General features: G+C 42.0%; 1 protein-coding gene across 11 annotated transcripts in view; it reads right to left on the bottom strand.

The window, feature by feature from the left end:
- The window catches only part of CAST (calpastatin), a 111258-nt gene that overhangs the window by 70368 nt on the left and 21126 nt on the right, over positions 1-19764 (bottom strand). For 9 of the 11 annotated variants that reach the window (XM_032846080.1, XM_032846028.1, XM_032846020.1 and 6 more), the window contains exon 3: positions 5988-6059. In XM_032846080.1, the coding sequence (XP_032701971.1) occupies positions 5988-6059 (72 nt within the window). Of the gene's footprint in view, positions 1-428; positions 565-5987; positions 6060-19764 lie in introns of those variants that run through there. The other 2 variants (XM_032846063.1, XM_032846072.1) reach the window with 2 other exon arrangements.

A 19764-nucleotide genomic window follows, 5' to 3' on the forward strand; every position in this document is an offset into this window, starting at 1 on the left:
GTGAGGGCAGGGCTGGGGGGCGGGTGGGGGGGGCTCGGTAAGTCCTAACCTTAAAAATGCCAAACCAAATAGAGCTGCTGCTTTTCTTCTTTGCTGTTTTTTCCAGGTCACACAAATCCCTGGTTTTGTAACCCAACCGCGCGCGTCCGGTCACCAGATACATTACAGCTGAAAAGCCAGCACAGTGTTACCGTGGAAGGAAGGGAGGGAGGGAGGGAGGGAGGGAGAGAGGTGGACAAGTAACACAATGTAACTTAGAGCCCATTTGGGAAGAAATGCATCTTCGGGGTAAAGAGACTAACTAGTAAGAACGCAGGTCCAAGCCAGGAAGCCGGGTGCGAATGTGCGACGCGCAGGGCCGGGCGCGAAGGGGGCGGCTCAGACCGCTCGCCTGGGAACGGAGGACAGCGGCCGAAATCAGTACTCACTCTGCGTCCCACTCCCCCGGCCCAGAGACTTCCGCTGGGTTTTCAGGCGGTTTGCATTCCTGGCTGGGCTCAGCCCCCGCGGTTTCTGCTTAGAGCCTCAGCCCGCGGAGAGCACGGGGCGGGGCGGTCCCGGGACGCGCCGCGCGCCGCTCCCCGCCCTCCTCCCACCGCGGCGCCGCCCCGGAGCTCCGCGCGGGTCTGCGGAGGGAGGCGTCCGCTCTGCCCACTCGTCTCGGGCAGGCCTCCCGGAAGCCGGCTCACTCATTAATAAGGCCGCCTGGGATGCGGGCCGCGCGCAGTGCGCACAGCGCCCGCTGATGGCAGAGGTCTCCCGCGCCCCGGCTGTCACCCGGTGACTCCACCAGAATAAGGGAGGCAAGAGGGGCACTCTTACAAATATATGGCTCCAAATAGCTCTTTTTTTAAACTATAAAACAAATTAAGAATGACCATCAGCAGGGATTCAACCTGCTGATCATCTCAAATAGTATAATGCATCTCAAATAGTATAATGGATATTTTAAAGAGCAGTTTAACAGAGTCAAACTTCTACTAAATTATAGCACATAATATATTATTGTGATTAAAACGATCAAAATAATCAGAAAAATGGATTTAAAAACCAAGGAATAAAATAAGGATTCATAGGTCTGTACTACTATATAAATTCATAAATGAATGAATGAAAAGGTAATGCTCTTTGTTCTAGAAGAATGGCAATTAATTAAATACAGAATGATCGTGTTCATAGAAAAGAGTTATGAAATTTTAAAAGAAATATGGAAAGCCATCTCTTCCCAAAGCTGCAAACTAGTCACAATAAAAATTCTGGACACTGTGCCCAGGGTGTGTCTAGAGGAGGTGGTGGTCAGTGATTGGGGAGCAGAGACCTCAGGCCTAGCTAGTGACAGCTGAGCAATGACTCAGTGCTGCATCCAGCCAAGGCTGAGGTGACTACCAGCTGGCATGAAAAAGGCAGAGAGCTCCTCTGCACAGCGTTGTACCCACAGCAAACAGAGCAGGTGGGGTCCCTCCACTTCCTCTGCAAGGTGTTCCTCACAGTCACCTCATTAGTTTTAATTTTTTGTTTTCTGTTAAGTAAAGCTGTTGAAGTAAGACCCTTTCTAACCTAATATTTTATAATTCTGTGAACAGAAGACCTTGTCCTTAAAATTATTCTCCATGAAAATACAGCTTAGAAATTCCTTTTTCTAAGGGCACCTGGGTGGCTCTGTTGGTTAAGCCTCTGCCTTCAGCTCAGGTGGTGATCCTGGGGTCTGGAACTGAGCCCCACATTGGGCTCCCTCCTCAATGGGGACCTGCTTCTCCCTCTGCCTCTGTCCCCCTCCCCCCTGGGGCTTGTGCTCTTTCATTCCACGAGCTCTCTCTCTAAAATAAATAAAACTTTTTAAAAAATTTCTTTTTTATCGTTAGTATTTTCTTTCCTTTTTTTTTTTTTTAACGAAACTTCAGCTCGCTTGGGTTTCAGACATTCACTTCCTCCTATGACAAACAGCACAGCATGACTTATTTGAGCCACACCCCAATGGGATAAGTCCCGGGTACCACAGTCCCTAGTGTTAGGTAGCACATCTCCCTCGGAGAAGGTGAGTGATCCTGTGCTCCTGAAGAGTACAGATGAGTAATTACGTGTTATGAAATAAAATTTTCAATCTTATCCTGCGTTCATGTAGAAAGAGGCACCTTTTCTTACACAGGAAGAGGAACTTTATTACTTCTTGACGTGCTTTGGCTGCCCCAGTCCTAAGGTTCATCCTTTCTCCCAGTGTGGTCCTCAGGTCATCTGCATCTGAAACACCTAGGGGTAGGTATTAACTATATAAAGTCCTGGGCCTTACCCTACCCTCTTGAATCAGCATTCTTGGCTTGGAACCTGAGAATCTGTATTCAAGCCAGTTTCTCCAATCACGGTTGAGGTAATCTAAGGGACAGGTGGTCTAAATGACCCACCATCAAGAACAGTTCAGCATCCTTGCCACTCAACCTGTGCTTGCCGGGCCGGCAGGATCAACAGAAACGAGGAGCTCGTTAGAAAAGCAGAATCCCAGGGGCACCTGGGTAGCTCAGTGGGTTAGAGCCTCTGCCTTTGGCTCAGGTCATGATCCTGGGGTCCTTGGATTGAGCCCCGCATCAGGCTCTCTGCTCAGCGGTGAGCCTGCTTCCCCCCTCTCACTCTGCCTGCCTTTCTGCCTACTTGTGATCTCTCTCTGTCAAATAAATAAATAAAATATTTTAAAAAATATATATATTTATGTATGTGAGAGAGAGAGCGCATGCTCGGAGAGGAGAGGGAGAAGCAGCCCTTCCCCCCAGCCAAGCAGGGAGCCTGCCATGGGACTCTATCCCAGGATCCCAGGATCATGAGCTGAGCCCAAAGCAGATGCTTAACCGACTGAGCCACTCAGGCACCCCAACAGACATATTGTTAATAGCTTCTGCAGCCACATTCCTAACAGAAGTTCAACCTTGATTTCCCTGCCTGAACAGGAAGTGGTTACAACACGTAGGCCTCAGAACTCTGCCCACAACACAATCTCATGACTGCGTATGGATCACAACTCTTTTCATGCTGGCATTAATAAAAACATGAATCATTTCTGCAGCCTCATTAGTCTTCATTATTAATTCATCAAAATCAAATATTAAGCCCTCAACATCTTACAATAATTATTTTGACTTAGAAAGACCTATGCCACTTAAGCACTTTGGGTCTTCCAAGCCCAGAACTGCATGGCAGAAGGGGTATTATTTGCGCACATAATTACTCATTTTGTGAGAATGCTCATAAAACAGTTCTGCAATACATGGTAACCATTCTATATCACACAGCTTATGCATAGCTTGAAATGAGATGTTTAACTTCTCAGACAGATTGTGAAGTTTTCTTTATAATGGTAAAATTATCATTTATTTTACCTTTTAAGTTCACTGTGTCAAGAGTCAAGAAAACCAAGACGAATTTTCACAGCCAATTATATCTACTATTTTGTCACATCATGTGTCAGGGTAATATGATGTTGCCTGTGTGTGTTATAAGAATTAATTGTATAATAAAAGGCTTCAAGTGATCACAAATGCTATTACCCCCAGCTTTTCTCAACAATGCATGGGAATGACTTTTTCTTTAAAGTGATGATCATGCTGGAGCACCTGTGATGGCTCCGTTGATTAAGTGTCCAACTCTTGACTTAGGCTCAGGTCATGATTTCAGTGTCCTGAGATTGGGCCTCAAGTCAGGCTCATACTCAGTGGGGAGTCTGCTTGAGATTGTCTCTCTCTCTCTCCCTCTGCTCCTCCTCCCTGTCATTCTCTCCCACTCTCTCTCTCAAATATATAAATAAAATCTTCATAGTGATCAGGATGCTTAGTCGAAGCCCTTTCAATCAGGCATCAAAAGAAGAAATAAGCAAGTATAATATGTTTATATATATATATGTGTGTGTGTGTGTGTGTGTATATATATATATGAAGAAAATATATATATATATATTTTTTCTTCCAATACTCTATAAATGTTAAAGATAACAAGATAGAAAGGAGTTAAGAATCAAACCCCAGGGAAACTAATATTCAGGAAACTGGTGAAGCAAAGAAAATCAGGAATCTATACTGAGAAATTGCAACAGGAGAGAGAATAATGTAGGTAGGGAGGGGACAATGTTTTAGAACTTAAGGAAGGAATGTCAAGCTTGACATTAAACAAACATTAAACATGTGGCTAAAATGTCTCCACCTTCCAGCTATGCCCCCTCCCTCAGCTTCCTGAGGCAGAGCAGGGTTTGGGGGAGATGTCAAAATTCTTTATAACTGCAGAATGATTGGATGATAACTTTGTGTGTTTAAAAAAAAAAAAAAAAGGAAAAGGGACTGACTGCTTCTTATGGCTAACTTCCAAGAGAAAACCGGGTGTGATTTTCTATAATGTACTAACCACCACCCTGCCCAAGAGTTTAGATTATTCCAAAATTTGGAAATCACCTGCAGATGATCCACTAAATCTCATAGGGCTGGGGTTTCCTATTGAGGCTTCTTTTTTTAGAGGCGTAATTTAAGCATGAGTTAAATAAACGTACTTTAAGACAGGACATAGTTGGAAAATCTTTGTTAGTTCCAGACATCGAAACAACAGTATGAGGCTAACGAGAGTAGTCACAGCAGAGATACATTTTCCCAGCACCTACTAACTGCCAGGCTCAGGGCTAAGAGTTATATATATATATTATCTTTATTTTATTTCAGTCTCTCGGCAGATATGTCAAGAAAAGTCCTATCCCTGTTTTACAAATGAGGAAACTCAGGCTCAGTGGGGCTAGGTAAACTTGCTAGTAATAAGTGGCAAAGAGGCAGGTCAGGTTTATTTGGCTATGAAGAAGACCTCCGACCCATACTGAGAACTGATGCTGTAGTGCCCCCAAGTCTGTTCAACTCTGGCCCTCTTCTTCTCATTTCTCAGCTGGACTTTGGTTTGGGCACCTTTAGGAGCTCCAAGAAGCACTAAAATATAAACTCTTAACCGAGCAAACAACCTATATGAGAAAGTCTGCAGACCTCCATAGGAAAGCCACCAGTTTTAAAGGAAAAATGCTTATTTAAAATAGTTGTATAGACAGTCCTGAAGTAAGTTAAGGTTTTTGATCATCTCAGACATACTGGAAGACCACAAGTTGAAATGGGCCGCACATAACTATTTTTAAAGACTGAAAACTACTAGCTAAAATTGTAAATTTTTTTTTACTTTGAAATATGTTGTTTCAGTAATTTTTATAAGTTGCAAAGCTCCCAAGTGCTGTATTACACTAACAGATGCTCGGTTAGGGCATCTCAAGTCCAGCAGTGTAGAGGACCCTGTATGAACAGGAAACCTGCGTTTGAACCCTACCTCGATCCTACTGGCTTTGCAATCTTGTCAAGGATGCTTAACCTCCCAGAGCCCTGGTTTCCTCAGGTATAAAGGAATAACAACTACAACACTGTGAGGAGATTAATAAGACAATTACATAGAGCATTTAGCAGAGAGCCTGGTGTGGCTAATGTGCACGAAGAGAATCTAAATTATTTTCTGAAGAGGTGAAAGCACTATATTTCTACTCCCAGTATATGCCAAAGTCCAATATTATTTATAGGTATTATGATAATAATGCTGATTGAACACTTACAGTATAACAAGAAAAATTAAAGCATAAATGGTTTTACTAGGTTTTAAATCACTCAAATCATTATTAAGAAATTACATTCCTCCCCTCCCCCCCAGCATAGAAATGATATTTTGTTCAAAACTTATTGACCTGAAGACTAGGAGTCTTTTCACCTTCAAGAAATGACTGACGTTGGGAGCCTGGGTGGCTCAGTTGGTTAGGCTACTGCCTTTGGCTCAGGTCATGATCCTGGAGTTCTAGGATGGAGTCCCGTATCAGGCTTACCCTGCTCTGCAGGGAAGCCTGCTTCTCCCTTTCCCTCTGCCTCTCCCCTTAGTTGTGCTCTCTCTCTCTCAAATAAATAAATAAAATCTTAAGAAAAAAAAAAAAGGAAATGACTGACCTTGGTGGCCGGGGCTGTTCCACCAGCATGGGTTCTGGAAGGCTGACTGCTCTCAAGGCTTGTTGTTTTTTTCTTAAAAATAAAAAAGTATTAGTTTCAACGGGAGAACTGACCTACCAATGTAGACAAGGCAAATTTTCATATCAATACAAATATCTTCTCAAGCAACCTTCAGACTTAATATGCCAATAAGCACACACAAAAATAAATATGTTTTAAGATTTTTTCATATCTTTGCCTGAAGGACATATAAGCACTGAAAAGGAAGAGGAAGTTGACCAAATCCCAATTGCTCAATAATTAGTGCTTCTGGAGAACTGCAAAACTCCTCACATGGGCAGTTGCCATTTCCTCCATGGAGCACGTCTGGAAACAACATCCCTCTTACAGTGCTGGAGAGAGCTGCGTTTAGTACAATCTCCAGGTGGGTGATTTAGCAGTAAGCATCAAAGATGTAATTCTATTTCTAAAAATTGATCTCAAGGAAATAAGAAGAGAGAGAGCAAAAGCCTTTTTTCTTCAAAGATATTCATCACAGTATGATCACTAGTAATTGCTGTTCAACTCTGGCTCTCTTCTTCTCATTTCTCAGCTGGAACACAAAAAAGCCGAACACAATATAGGTAATAATAATGAATGTTTACTGACCACTTACCATGTGCCAGACAATGATTCTATCAGAATAATACGATGCTACGATATAATAACAGTAACAATGCTTTAGTAAGAGTATCTATTTAGAGCATTATTGTATGCACTCTAAGTGTTTTAAGTAAGATGTGTACCATGTGTCATAACTTAATCGTTACAGGAATCAATACATTGCTGGTACTATTGTTATCCTCATTTTATGGGTAAGGAGACTGAGGAATGGGATGAGTACATAACGTGGCCATTGCCACAACTGGTAAAAAAAAAAATAGCATGTCTGCTTCAGACCCTATACTCTTTCCTGTCTGGACTGCCTCCCACGATAGCAGGTTGTGTTATGGACATCTACGGGATGAAGTACCATGCGGTCACTAAAAATCATGCTTGGAAGAACATTTCATTAAATGAAAACATATTATGCATATTTTACATAAAGAAAAATCAGCTTATAAAATAGTATGGACAGTATGATCACTGAAGTTCATATGAGGTTATCTTCTGATGGTGCAGTTAAGAGCGATTTTAATAAAAATATTCTTCTTGGGGTGCCTGAGTGGCTCAGTGGTTAAGTGTCTGCCTTCAGCCCAGGTCATTATCTCAGGGTCTGGGATCGAGCCCCACATTGGGCTCCCTGCTCAGCAAGGTGTCTGCTTCTCCCTCTCCCACTTCCCATGCTTGTGTTCCCTCTCTCGCTGTGTCTCTGTCAAATGAATAAATAAAATCTTAAAAAAATAAAAATAAAAAAATATCCTTCTTTGTGCTTTTTTGTATTTTCTTATATAAGTACGCTGTTTCGACTGATAAAAGAACAATAAATGGAGGGCAGAGAAAAGGAAAAGTAGAATACAAAGCTTCTTTCTCAACAAGGCCTATCTCTTACGAAGATCTGTACTTCAGAGAGGCAAGCTTACAAACTAGAAAGTTTTATAATGCCAAGTGGCGAGATTATGCTCCAAAAGCTAAAATGTGTGTAAGATGTACTAGAGGCACTAAATATAGGAGGGACAGTACTGCTGTTACATAGATATTAAAAAGTTGTCTGTCAGGGTGCCTGGATGGCTCAGTGGGTTAAGCCTCTGCCTTCTGCTCAGGTCATGATCCCGGAGTCCTGGGATCAAGCCCCAAGTCAGGCTCTCTGCTCAGCAGGGAGCCTGCTTCTCCCTCTCTCTCTCTGCCTGCCTCTCTGCCTACTTGTGATCTCTGTCAAATAAATAAGTAAAAAAATCTTAAAAAAAAAAAAAGTCTGTCACTACAGTACTGTTTTTTAAAAATATATAATTGAGAGCAATCTGGCTTAATTCTTTTACATTTAGCAAGATTTGTATTTTTTTAAAATTCCCTCCATGGAATCTTGGGCTGAAGCCTTCTTTTCCTTCAGGTTAAATATTGCCTCAGGAAGCAGAAAAATCAAAACTTAGCTTGCTGTCCTCAGAGTTTCAGCCTTCTATATCCATGGCTGACTGCACCCAGAGCACTTCTGGAAGGTCACTGTAGTGCTCGCTTAGGCAGCACATATACTAAAACCAGAAGGTCACTGTAGTGACAGGCTGGACATATCCTCATGAACTGGGTATCCCAAAAGGCCTCAGCGGCATCTGCAGGAGTCCCAGGCTCCCAGGCATCACTTGCTGACTAAAGTCTTTCCCAAACATACATACATAAAGTCTTTTCCCTTGGCCAAGGAAAGAAAAAGTCTTGGATAAATGGGATAGAAATAAAAGAGGCTGTGAAAAAGCTAGAATCGTGACTGTGGTACAGGAGTTGGTGAAAGGAGGGGATGGCCTAAACCAAATCCAAATCATGAGTCTCTTTTCAAAATATAAAGTATATGAACAAATAGCTTCTGACAGCCATAGCATATGCATGGATTTGGTGTAAGGGGGCGGACCTAAGAAAGACAAGAATACAGCAATGGAGTCATTGATTTCAACCTCACTGTGCACTTCACAAAAACAAGATGATTTCTGAGAGTGATGCGTGCTGTCAAGGCAATGAAACAGGGTCATGGAACAGAGAGTGGCTGGCGGAGGCTAGCTCCAGACGGGGTACACAAAGAAACGACATTTGATGGAGACCCGACTACACATAACCCAATCGTAAAGCTATGGGATGGGGGAGGGGAGGCATTCTAGATGGACAGACTCACATGCACAAAGGCCCTAAGGAAAACAGAAAAAAAGTTAGTGTAGGTGAAGCAGGGTGGGTCTAGGCATGTATGATAAGAGATGAAACAAGATGCTGGGTGAAGATATTTAAGCTAAAGGAATGCAAGGTTAGGAAGGCCCTAGAGTCGGGTATGTTTGAGATCATCAGTTTCCTCTAGATTGAGCTTGCTTCCTGATCTTCTCTGGTGACCATCTAGCCCTTATGAGTCCTCCCTGATCTCCAGCTGAAAATTCTCAAAGTCCCTGGGCTTCATGTCACTTTGTGTTAGTCATGCAGGCATCTTTTTTACCCTCGTGCCCCCATCCCCTTATCATCAGCAGTGGCCCTTAGATATCCTACTCTGGCCTGGGCACCAGTCCTAACTGGTTAGGTCTGCATATCCACTAATAGTGATAAGGCTGGATCCACCCTCAGAAAGAAGAGAATTCACCCACTCATAGTAAGAAACTCTCACCACAGGGCGCCTGGGTGGCTCAGTGGGTTAAAGCCTCTGCCTTCGGTTCAGGTCATGATCCCAGCGTCCTGGGATCGAGCCCTGCATCGGGTTCTCTGCTCGCCGGGGAGCCTGCTTCCTCCTCTCTCTCTGCCTGCCTCTCTGCTTACTTGTGATCTCTGTCTGTCAAATAAATAAATAAAATCTTAAAAAAAAAAAAAAAGAAAAGAAACTCTCACCACAAGCTCATCTGGCTATGACTCTGCATTTCCCAACACACAGATTTACTCCAGTCTCTGAAAGATTAAGACATTAAATGAGGATGCCAAGACTATAATGACCCAAATTTTGAGTCACATTATTTTTTTTCATGTCCATAAATCCATAGACTAAAGGGCCATCAGGAAGATTTTTTCCTTGCCAACCAATCCTAGCCCTTGTGATGTTTACGAGCACTTCTTCATTTAACTTAAGTTTTATAGAAATGAAGTGATCTGGAAGAGACTGCCCCTTATCCCTACCATCAGGTGACAGGCCTAGCTGAGTCATTCCCTCCTTGTAGTTGACGGAGCAGGCCGCAGGCCTCAGTCGGAATGACTGACAGAGCATGTGTGATCTCCTGGGCAGTGGTGAGTGTCCATAGGTCATTTCCATCGACTAGGAATCCACACGTCCTTTAAGCAGCCTCTCCTACCTCTGAAAGTGGTTCAGCATCTGCCAGCCAAGAGACCCGCAAAAGAGGCATGCCATGCTTGAGTTCAGTGAATACACAGATTAGATCACTTCTAACAGCATGGGTAGAAAGGTAGGAAAAGGATGAATTATATACCGTTTTTCCATGTCTGCCACAGTTCATGATACAGATTTTTTATTAAATGAGTCAGAACTCAAGTCTCAAAAAACTGTTTCCAAAGCATTCCCAATGTTCCAAGACCAGGCAAAGAGTGGCTGTGTCACCATCTCCCAGAATCTCAAGAAAGGCCCCTAGGGAAGCCTCATGTTGTCCTGAGACTTAATGACCACAAAGAAAGGTGTCAGCTTCCCTAGAGTAAAGGCTCTATCTTTTGATTTGCGTGACCAGAATCCTGGCTCCACCAAATGCCCACTGAGACCATGGGCATGTGTAAACACATTTCTTTCTTTTTTTTTTTTTTAATTAACATATAATGTATTATTAGCCCCAGGGGTACAGGTCTGTGAATCGCCAGGTTTACACACTTCACAGCACTCACCATAGTGTATGCACATTTGTAAGCACTATTTTTCTCATCTGAAAAAAGAAACTGTACCCACACCTAAGACAGAAGACTGTGAGGATCAAAGGAGATGAGAAATGGCCCACAAGTTGCAAATCCCTGCTCTAGAGAGACCCAAAATTCTTGATCAAGTAGGAATGGAAGAGGCTGGTCTTTCCAACAGGAATCCCAATAGGCCTAGTTTTATCTCATGAGGAATCTTAGTGCCTGCTGAGAATTTTCCATGAGCTTTTAATTATATAATCAGGAAAAAAAATATTTTCTTTCGTTAGAAAAAGGTAATTTTTTTCTTAGGACTGGCCAATGGACACCAGTGAGTTATTTGGGAACAGTTTGATCCTCTTGCAGTTCGCTTTCAAGCATTGTTAGTTTGCATGAAAGCAGCCTTCAAAATAGGACTAGTTTTTCTTTTTTCAATACAGAGATGATACCCTTCTGAGTACCCTACCCAGGGACACCAACTGGTGGGAACATGTCATACTCCTAGGCCCGTGTGTTCTCTGGGGATTACATGAAGGTATAAATGTGAGGCACCTGGCCCACAGCCAGACGTAGCATGATTACTCACTAAATGCTGGCTAAAGGGGGTCCCCGGGAGCTACTTACAGGGTGAATGCTGGAAACCCTCTCTCTTGAGTGAGGCCTGCTAGAGTCCCAGGAGCAGGTCCTGCGGGCCTGGCATCAGATGCCAAAGAAGAGGTGGACAGCTGCTGGCATTGTCACACAGGTCCTGTGTGTGTGTATGTGTGTGGGGGGGGTGATGCAGGGTCAAAAAATTGGCAGGAACAGACATGACCTCAGTGTGTTTCCTGAGGGCTGCAAGGACCCTTTTGAGGCACCCGAAGGTGTCAGACGTCAAGATACTGCAGAGATGATTTCAATAGTTTTGTTGCACATTGAAGTAGTGGCAGACTACCTGGAAAGCAGTACAACTCATTAGTACCTCAACAAATGAGTTAAGTCAGTGACCAGGCTTAAGAATGAGAAACACCTAACAACCCACCTTCAAAACTGTGCTCAAACACCTTCAGATTAAAGGAAGGGACTTAAGTTTGTAAGCTGGGCCACATGCTCCTTTCAAGTCCAAGTTATACTTATGAAGTCTGTACATAAGGAAATGGGGACTTAAAAATATAAGGAAATCCAGATCCCAAAAGGAGGATCCTTTTTTGTTCCTACCCTGAACAACTAAAGAACTCCCGGAGAATAATATGAAACAGTGGTTTCAGACATGGGACACCAGGCAGCACTGGATGTTCCCTGACCAGGAAACGAGTGAAGGCAACCCTAGGATGGCCCCAGCTTCCTGCCTGGAGAAGTTTCCAGGCTGCATGAACATGGAAAACATGGAACGTGGAGGAGGAACCCAGGCAGAAGCCATCGATCTCTATGGGTTGAGGAGGTAGAGCCTGTAGTTCCAAAGACCAAGGGGCCTTAGGGGGTCCACAGAGAAAGCACCAGAAAGAAGAGAGCAGCAAGAGAGAGAGCCCCAGGGGTCTGCATGCATGTGTCTGGGAAGAAACCCGAAGCCTGGGTCAAGAACACCAGAAGGAGCAGAGGTATAACCCAGAGACCAGGAATAGAGTGTGCTTGCAGCAGTCAGAATCATCGGTAGAGTCCGTAGAAGGACAAGTTAGTCCTGCTCTAAAGGCTGCTTGGGTCCAGCCACACAAAGCTTAAAAGCAAACCTCAAAGGATTCAACTATTTCCAGGTAACTTAACTGTGTCCCACAACATAACTCAAGCAAACTTAAGGCAACAGGGCAACTAACAAGCATCAACAAGATGAAATTCACATCTGTCTGACCTCTAATAAAAAATTATAAGGCATGCATAGAAGCAGAAACATAAAACTTTATTTTTCATAGGTAGGAAAATATAATGTTCAAAAAAGCATAGTATCTTGATTGCAGTGCTGGCTACACAAATCCATACATGTAACAAAATGGCACAGAACTTACATACATATGTTGTTCCAGTGTCAGTTTCCTAGTTTTGACAATGTACTATGATTACATAACATGTAACCAATGGGAAAACTGTATGAAGGGTCCAGGCGAACCTCTCCATACTATCTTTGCAAATTCCTGGGAATCTAATTATTTCAAGATTGGAAACTTTTTCAAAAGTAAGTTAAGGAGAAACATAAAAGATATTTTCTTAAAAACCACTCAAATCAAACTTGTAAAGATAAAAAAATGCAATATCTGAGATGAAAAATACACTGGGATGAAGAACTGATGAACTATTGCAAAAGAAAAGGTTAGAGAATGTGGATGCACAGCAACAGAAACTACCCAAAATGCAACAGCAAGTAAAGACCAGGGGATAGGGAACAGAGAGTCAGTGAGCTGTGGGACAACTTGAAGCAGCTAATATCGGTATAACTGCAGCCTCCAAAGACGAGGAAAGGCACAGAGACAACCCAAAATATATGAAGAAACAATGGCCAATACATTTCCACATTTGATGAACCCACCAATCCAAGAAGCTTGATAAATCCCAAGTAAGAGTGAGGGGTTGGGTATGAATAAAGGCACAAGTTGGTTTTTAAAGGCCCATCCTCAGAGATTTCCAGTAATGATAAAAGCTACCGATGTTGCAAGACCTCCGTGTCCTGCCCCTAGAGTTCCTGCCCTAGAGTTGGTCAGAGTTTCTGCAGCCACAAATTCAGTGATTCTCTTCTCCACCCACAGTGCAGGAAAGTGGGGCACCTGCGTGGCTCAGCTGGTTAAGCATCTGCCCTCGGCTCAGGTCATGGTCTAGAGGTCCTGGGAAGGAGCTCCACATGGGGCTCCTTGCACAGCGGGGAGTCTGCTTCTCCCTCTCCCTTTGACCTCTGCCCTCAACTCATGCTCGCTCACTCTCTAATAAATAAATAAATAAAATCTTTTTAAAAATGCAGGAAAATGGAGCTGGTCTACTTTTCTATCAAAATGGTAGCAAAGGGCACCTGGGTGGTTCAGTGGGTTAAAGCCTCTACCTTTGGCTTAGGCCATGATCCCAGCGTCCTGGGATCTAGCCCCACATCGGGCTCTCTGCTCAGCAGGGAGCCTGCTCCCCACCCCCTGCCTCTCTGCCTGCCTCTCTGCCTACTTGTGCTCTCTGTCAAATAAATAAATAAAATCTTTAAAAAAAAATAAAAAGTGGTAGCAAATATTCCCTGAGGAGCCCCTAATTAGCAGGTTAGGGGATTCTCTAGCTTACAATGGTCTATAAGTAACAGATCAAATATTTTATGTGACAAATTTTTGAGCCCACAGATACACAAGAACTTTTGCATTAAAAGAATATTGAAACTCTCAAAGGTTCAATGTGGCTGCTGACATACTCAAATCATTTCTCAAGATATTTTTGAATATCTGTTCATTGAACTGTTATCAGAAACTGCAACACATTATTCGATTATCCTAGATGCAAAACAAACATTTATCCTCTAAATGGAGACTTCAGTTTCTGAAACTCCCAAAAGTTCATCAGATTCACATGTGGTAATTATGAGAAGGCTATTGAACTGGATGATACTGATTGATTTTAGTTGGGGGGGGGTACCACTGAGGAAGAGATGAAATTCTTCTGTGCCCTGAATATAAAAGTGGAATTAGTTTCAGCACTGTTTGAACAATGGAAAACATCTTAACTATATAAATTTTCAGGTTACCACTGGATTTCATCTTATTGAATGAGGCCACCAATTTCTTCCCTTTTTCATACCTCTTGCAAATGGATACTTCTTAAAATCACTGGAGGGAGGGTGAGGGGACAGGAATTGAAGGGTACACTTACCATGATGAGAACTGAATAATATACAGAATTGTTGAATCATATTATCTGTCACCTGAAACTAGTAAAACACTGTATACCAATTACACTTCAATAAAAAGGTCAGTATAAGAAAGATGGGGTCAGAGATTAAGTGACGGTTTTATTTCCTTTTTTAGCATTTTCTAATCAGGGCATTTTTAGATTAGTGGTTTCTTAGACTTGATGAAATGTACTAGTTCTTAGGATAAACACTCTCATTAAAATATCTGTTTTGACATATTTGTTAGCAAATCAGTTCTATTACTTAATAGTTACCCTATAAAGTGACAAGAAGTATTGTGTTTCCACATGAAAACACATGCTAAATTGGAAAACAGTATCTGGGAAATGACTGCCTTTCAAAAGGGTAGGCAGATTCCCCAACACTAGCAATTATAAAGCTTGACTTTTATCTACAAATGTTCCTTTATACCATGGTTGTAAATAGTGTACAAATAAGAAGAGGTTGCCTTTATTACCAAAAGAAATGTAGTATGCTACCACAAATGCAATGCAATAAACAGGATATGTTAGCCCCTGGGAAACACTGATAAAAAAGTCTTAAAGAATAAATCTTGGCATTAACTCCTTGCATAGAATTTCACTGACTGAATGAAATGCCTTGTGCATAGCGGTCTTAATAACACACACTAAAGTAGTTGCACTCACTGTGTTTGGCTATATTCTCATGAGTCAATACCCATTCATCATCTCCCAGTCAACTCAAGTCTTTCTAGTCCCGAGGGGGCTGCCCTGACAAGGAGCCAAATGCTATCCTTCTGACTCTGAATCTGCTGTGACTCAGTTTCCCTCCCTGTTGCACTTCATACCCCCCCCCCCCAGAGAGGGAATGGCAGTCCCTATCCTTTCTTACATTTCAGATTCCTGGGAACTGCAATAATTTACTCTTTCCTTTTTTAAAGATTTTATTTATTATTTATTTGACAGACAGAGATCAAAAGTAGGCAGAGAGGCAGGCAGAAAAAGAGGGGGAAGCAGGCTCCGCTGAGTAGAGAGCCTGATGCAGGGCTCGATCCCAGGACCCTGGAATCATGACCTGAGCTGAAGGCAGAGGCTTTAACCCACTGAGCCACCCAGGCACCCCTGACACACACTGTTACATTTGTTTCAGGTGTACAACATAGTGATTTCACTTCTCTGTTCCTTATGTTAGGTCCACCACGAGTGCAGATCCCATCTGTCACCACACAATGCCATTACAGTGTCAGGGACTCTATTCCCTATGCTGTGCCTTTTATTCCTGTGGAATGACTTAATATTACTTTACGAACTTCTTGAGTGGAAAGAAGGCACAACCCAAGGAGAAAGACAGAAAGAAGAGTTACAAAAATTGACAACAGTAGTAAGAAAGTTTTTTGGTGTTGGTCTTACATCGAATTCTTAAAATAAGTAATTTTATGAATACTATCAGATACTAGTTAAAAGCACAGACTCTGTAAACTGAATCACTTCTGAACTTCACTACCAAATACCTGTGTGACCTTGGTATTAAATACCTTATTTAATCAAGTTTTGCCTCAACTTCCTCATCAGGAGAATGGGATTATTGTAAGAGGGTGTGTGTGTGTGTGTGTGTGTGTGTGTGTAATGGCTATATTTGTGTTAGCTATTATTATCAAACGCTCTCTACTTCTCAACTACCATAACCAATCGACAGAAAAATTGTGCTACATAATTCTCTTCTCTTGTCAAACTACTCCTCACTAAGATGTTAGTAATTAATACTTTCTCTCTCCTAGGAATACCCATAATTTAAAAGCAAAGCCAGGGAAAGGCAACGTTTAACTCAAAGTTATGTGAGCTGCTAACAAGGGAATTACATGCATCAACAACAAGCCAAATGGGAAAATATTATCAGATGGTACCTCCTAAAAATACCTGCTCACGAAGATTGCCCTTGCAGGGGTGACGATGGCGTGTATGTCTAAATGTCTTTAAACTGTATGCCACATTTTAGGGGTGTTTTTTATATTCATACATATGAGTACTTCTCAGAGGAAAAGATCAGTTTTCATCAGATTCCCAAGGGACTATGAACTAAAAGTAGTTAAGAATCCTTGCCCTCTGGGTGCCTGGGTGGCTCAGTTGGTTAAGTGACCACCTTCGGCTCAGGTCGTGATCCTGGAGTCCTCGGATCGAGTCCCGCACTGGGCTCCCAGCTCCATGGGGAGTCTGCTTTTCCCCCTTACCTTCTCCCCTCTCAGGCTCTCTCTCTGTCTCTCAAATAAATAAATAAAATCTTTAAAAAAAAAAAAAAAAGAGAGAATCCTTGCCCTCTAAGCTGTCTTACTTAAATCCTTACTCTGTTCATATCTAAGAGATTCAATTCTATTTAATCATGCACATGTGCACACACACACACGTGCATACACGCACCCATGTACACACACAGCAGCAGCCTTGTTCTGGAAGTATCTCTGAGAGGTTCCAAAGAAAAAAGGCTCACATGTAAAATACTCCTCTCTTTAAGGTCTAAGGCCTCTTCCATTATTCTTCTATTATCTGAGGCTGTTTTCTATTCTTTTCCTTCTGATGAAAAAAAGACATTTAATCTAACATAAACACTTCTCAGGCATTAAAGTTCTTTGAAGCATGGTGTTAAAGATGCCTTGGTTACTCTATCTGTATCATAACTTCAATTCATTACTGCTCTACATGTGTTTCTCTCCTAGTTTGTGATTATTACAAACTCAGTGATAAAGATCCTTGTGCCACCAAGCACACCTCCAATTATGTACTTGAAACAAATTCTAGACTTGGAATTTCAGTGTCAAAAAGGTTTGTTTTTCTTATTTAAGTCTCTCGGTTCTTTTACATTTTAAAATACCATTTATGTTTTTATTAAAGGGAAAAGCTTAGTTATGTATTTCCAATCTTACAATGTGGAAGTTTTCAAACATTTAAAGAAAATTTATATAAGTCAAAATCAACCTCTTTTTTTTTTTTAAAGATTTTATTTATTTATTTGACAGAGGTAACAAGTAGTCAGAGAGGCAGGCAGGTGGTGAGGGGCGGGGGAAGTAGGCTCCCCACTGAGCAGAGAGCTTGATCCCAGGACTCTGAGACCAAGACCTGAGCCGAAGGCAGAGGCTTAACCCCGTGAGCCACCCAGGCGGCCCCAAAACCAACCTCTTAAAACCCCCCTAACATATACTAATTTACAAAGACAAAGTCAACAATGTACCATAGTGAAGAAGTTCCTCTTTTTAACCACTGGGTGTCCCCTGAACTTTATGTCTATAGCATTTGGGCAGTAATCACACCTAAGAAGTATCTCAGAGAGCTCCTGTCCTTCCGGCTGGTAGTAAGAACCTTCATTATCTTTTAAATGAATCATTTTAACATTTATTAGTCATTCAGCTTCCTATTCAGCTTTCATTAGTCAATGAACTAGATGTCTGGTTTCAGATTTTACCGAGTCTATTCAGTGTTTTAAGAAAGCACACAAAAAAGTAACAAAATTATATTCAGTGAAGCAATTTTTATCCCAAGTACTGAGTGAAACCAAAATTGGAAGGTGAATATGAAAGCATTTTAGCCTTCAGTTTCCCATAAGATAAAATGTGTTTCTTCAAAACCGTATTTGCAGATTTCAGATTCCAGAGTGATATATTTCTGGAACGTACTGAAGTCCAAAAAATCCTGCTCCTTGAGCTCCAGTTAGACCACTCAGGAATCAGAGGCTTGATTCACAAAAGAAAGAGCCATGGGATGGGAACCCTGATGTGAATAACCAAGCAGAAGACTGCAGTCCTAATAATTAAGATAAACATATCTTTAGAATTCACTCCTGAGCTCCTTCCAAATAATGTCTTTCGCATCTGTTATTATTCGACTAACAAATGAATCCATTTACCCATACAACTGACAAACAATCCAAGAAATCTGTACCATGGGATGCATCTTGGCCACACTTATCTCTTTTTGTATAAATAAACACTCATTCCAACTCCCCTTTCCCCCCTTTATAAGATGTTCATTACATAAAATGATGTACATTCAAGAGTCATCAGTGCAGAATCTCCACTTGCTCAGCACCTTCATAATCCTAACAGTAACAGCTCCAAAGGGGACAAAAGAAATCCCAATCCACAATCAAGAGCCCTTCCCGTAATTTGGCAATTATCAGCCTGGACCTTTCTTCCAGTCCTCCCATTGACAACACTGCAACTACAGGTCTCTCTACCCTTTCAACGGCCTCTTCTTTGACTTGTTCACTGATTTCTCCTTCCCACCTCCCCCATATAGGCATTTATCAACATTTGCTTTTGCTTTCTCTCTTCGCTCTCTCTATGCTCTTGTCTTCAGTAATTTCAACCAAGAATGCTGGCAGTGAGGGTAAGAAAGGTAGATAGAATGGGAGCTTGAGCAATTTTAAAGGACATATTTTAAAACCGTTTATAATAAGGAAGACTGAACTAATATGTAGTCTGAAGAGGAGTTACTAAGCAAAGAGTAAAAGAAAAAAGGAAGAGCTGTAGGGACAAGGTCCTAGGAAAAGGAAAAAAAAAAGGGTTAGTACCTGCCTCTCCAACCAAATGGGCCCAAATAATCAATGACTCTTTGAAACTACAGCACTCTTTTTTTTTTTTTTTAAAGATTTTATTTATTTATTTGACAGACAGAGATCACAGGTAGGCAGAGAGGCAGGCAGAGAGAGAGGGGAAGCAGGCTCCCCACTGAGCAGAGAGCCCGATGTGGGGCTTGATCCCAGGACCCTGAGATTATGACCTGAGCCGAAGGCAGAGGCTTAACCCACTGAGCCACCCAGGCGCCCCGAAACTACAGCACTCTTAACTTGCTTTGGAGTCACGCCATCCCCAGAACATGGCAGAGCAGACTTGGGCCAAGGAGCAGGGTGGGGAGATCCTCTTAAAAAGAAAGCAAAGAAAAAGAGAACAAAAACCAGGAAAGAAATGCTCACATGTACCAGGCACGGTGTTAAGCACTCCGTTAAGAATTATCTCAGTGTTACTCAAAATGTGCTCAGAAGACCATTGACATAAGAACCATCTGGGGTAACTGGTAAAAACAAAACAAAACAAGAAGCAAAAAAAGACAACAAAACCCTGATTCATTGACGCTACCTTAAACCTGTTAAATCAGCATCTCTGAGGATGGGGCCCAGGTGTCCAAATTTTTCACACTGTCTCTAAGCGATTGTTAGGTACATTAATACCTGAGAACCACTGTGTTATTTCATGTAACGTCCTGGGAAATTAGGAATAGGAGAGTTTTTAATAATTTTCTATACTAACACAGTGCTCTATGCATTTGCTAGGCATTCTGTAATAATGTTGATTGAAACATACAAGACTTGGTGATGTCACCTTTCCATTAAGTTTTGCTTTCACTAAGGAACCACTTTTATTTTATTTTTTTAAAGATTTTATTTACTTATTTGACAGAGAGAGACACAGCAAGAGAGGGAACACAAGCAGAGGAA

This window comes from Lontra canadensis, unplaced genomic scaffold (assembly GCF_010015895.1).
Source record: "Lontra canadensis isolate GAN:19392208 unplaced genomic scaffold, GSC_riverotter_1.0 scaffold4, whole genome shotgun sequence".
Classification (NCBI taxonomy): Eukaryota; Metazoa; Chordata; class Mammalia; order Carnivora; family Mustelidae; genus Lontra; species Lontra canadensis.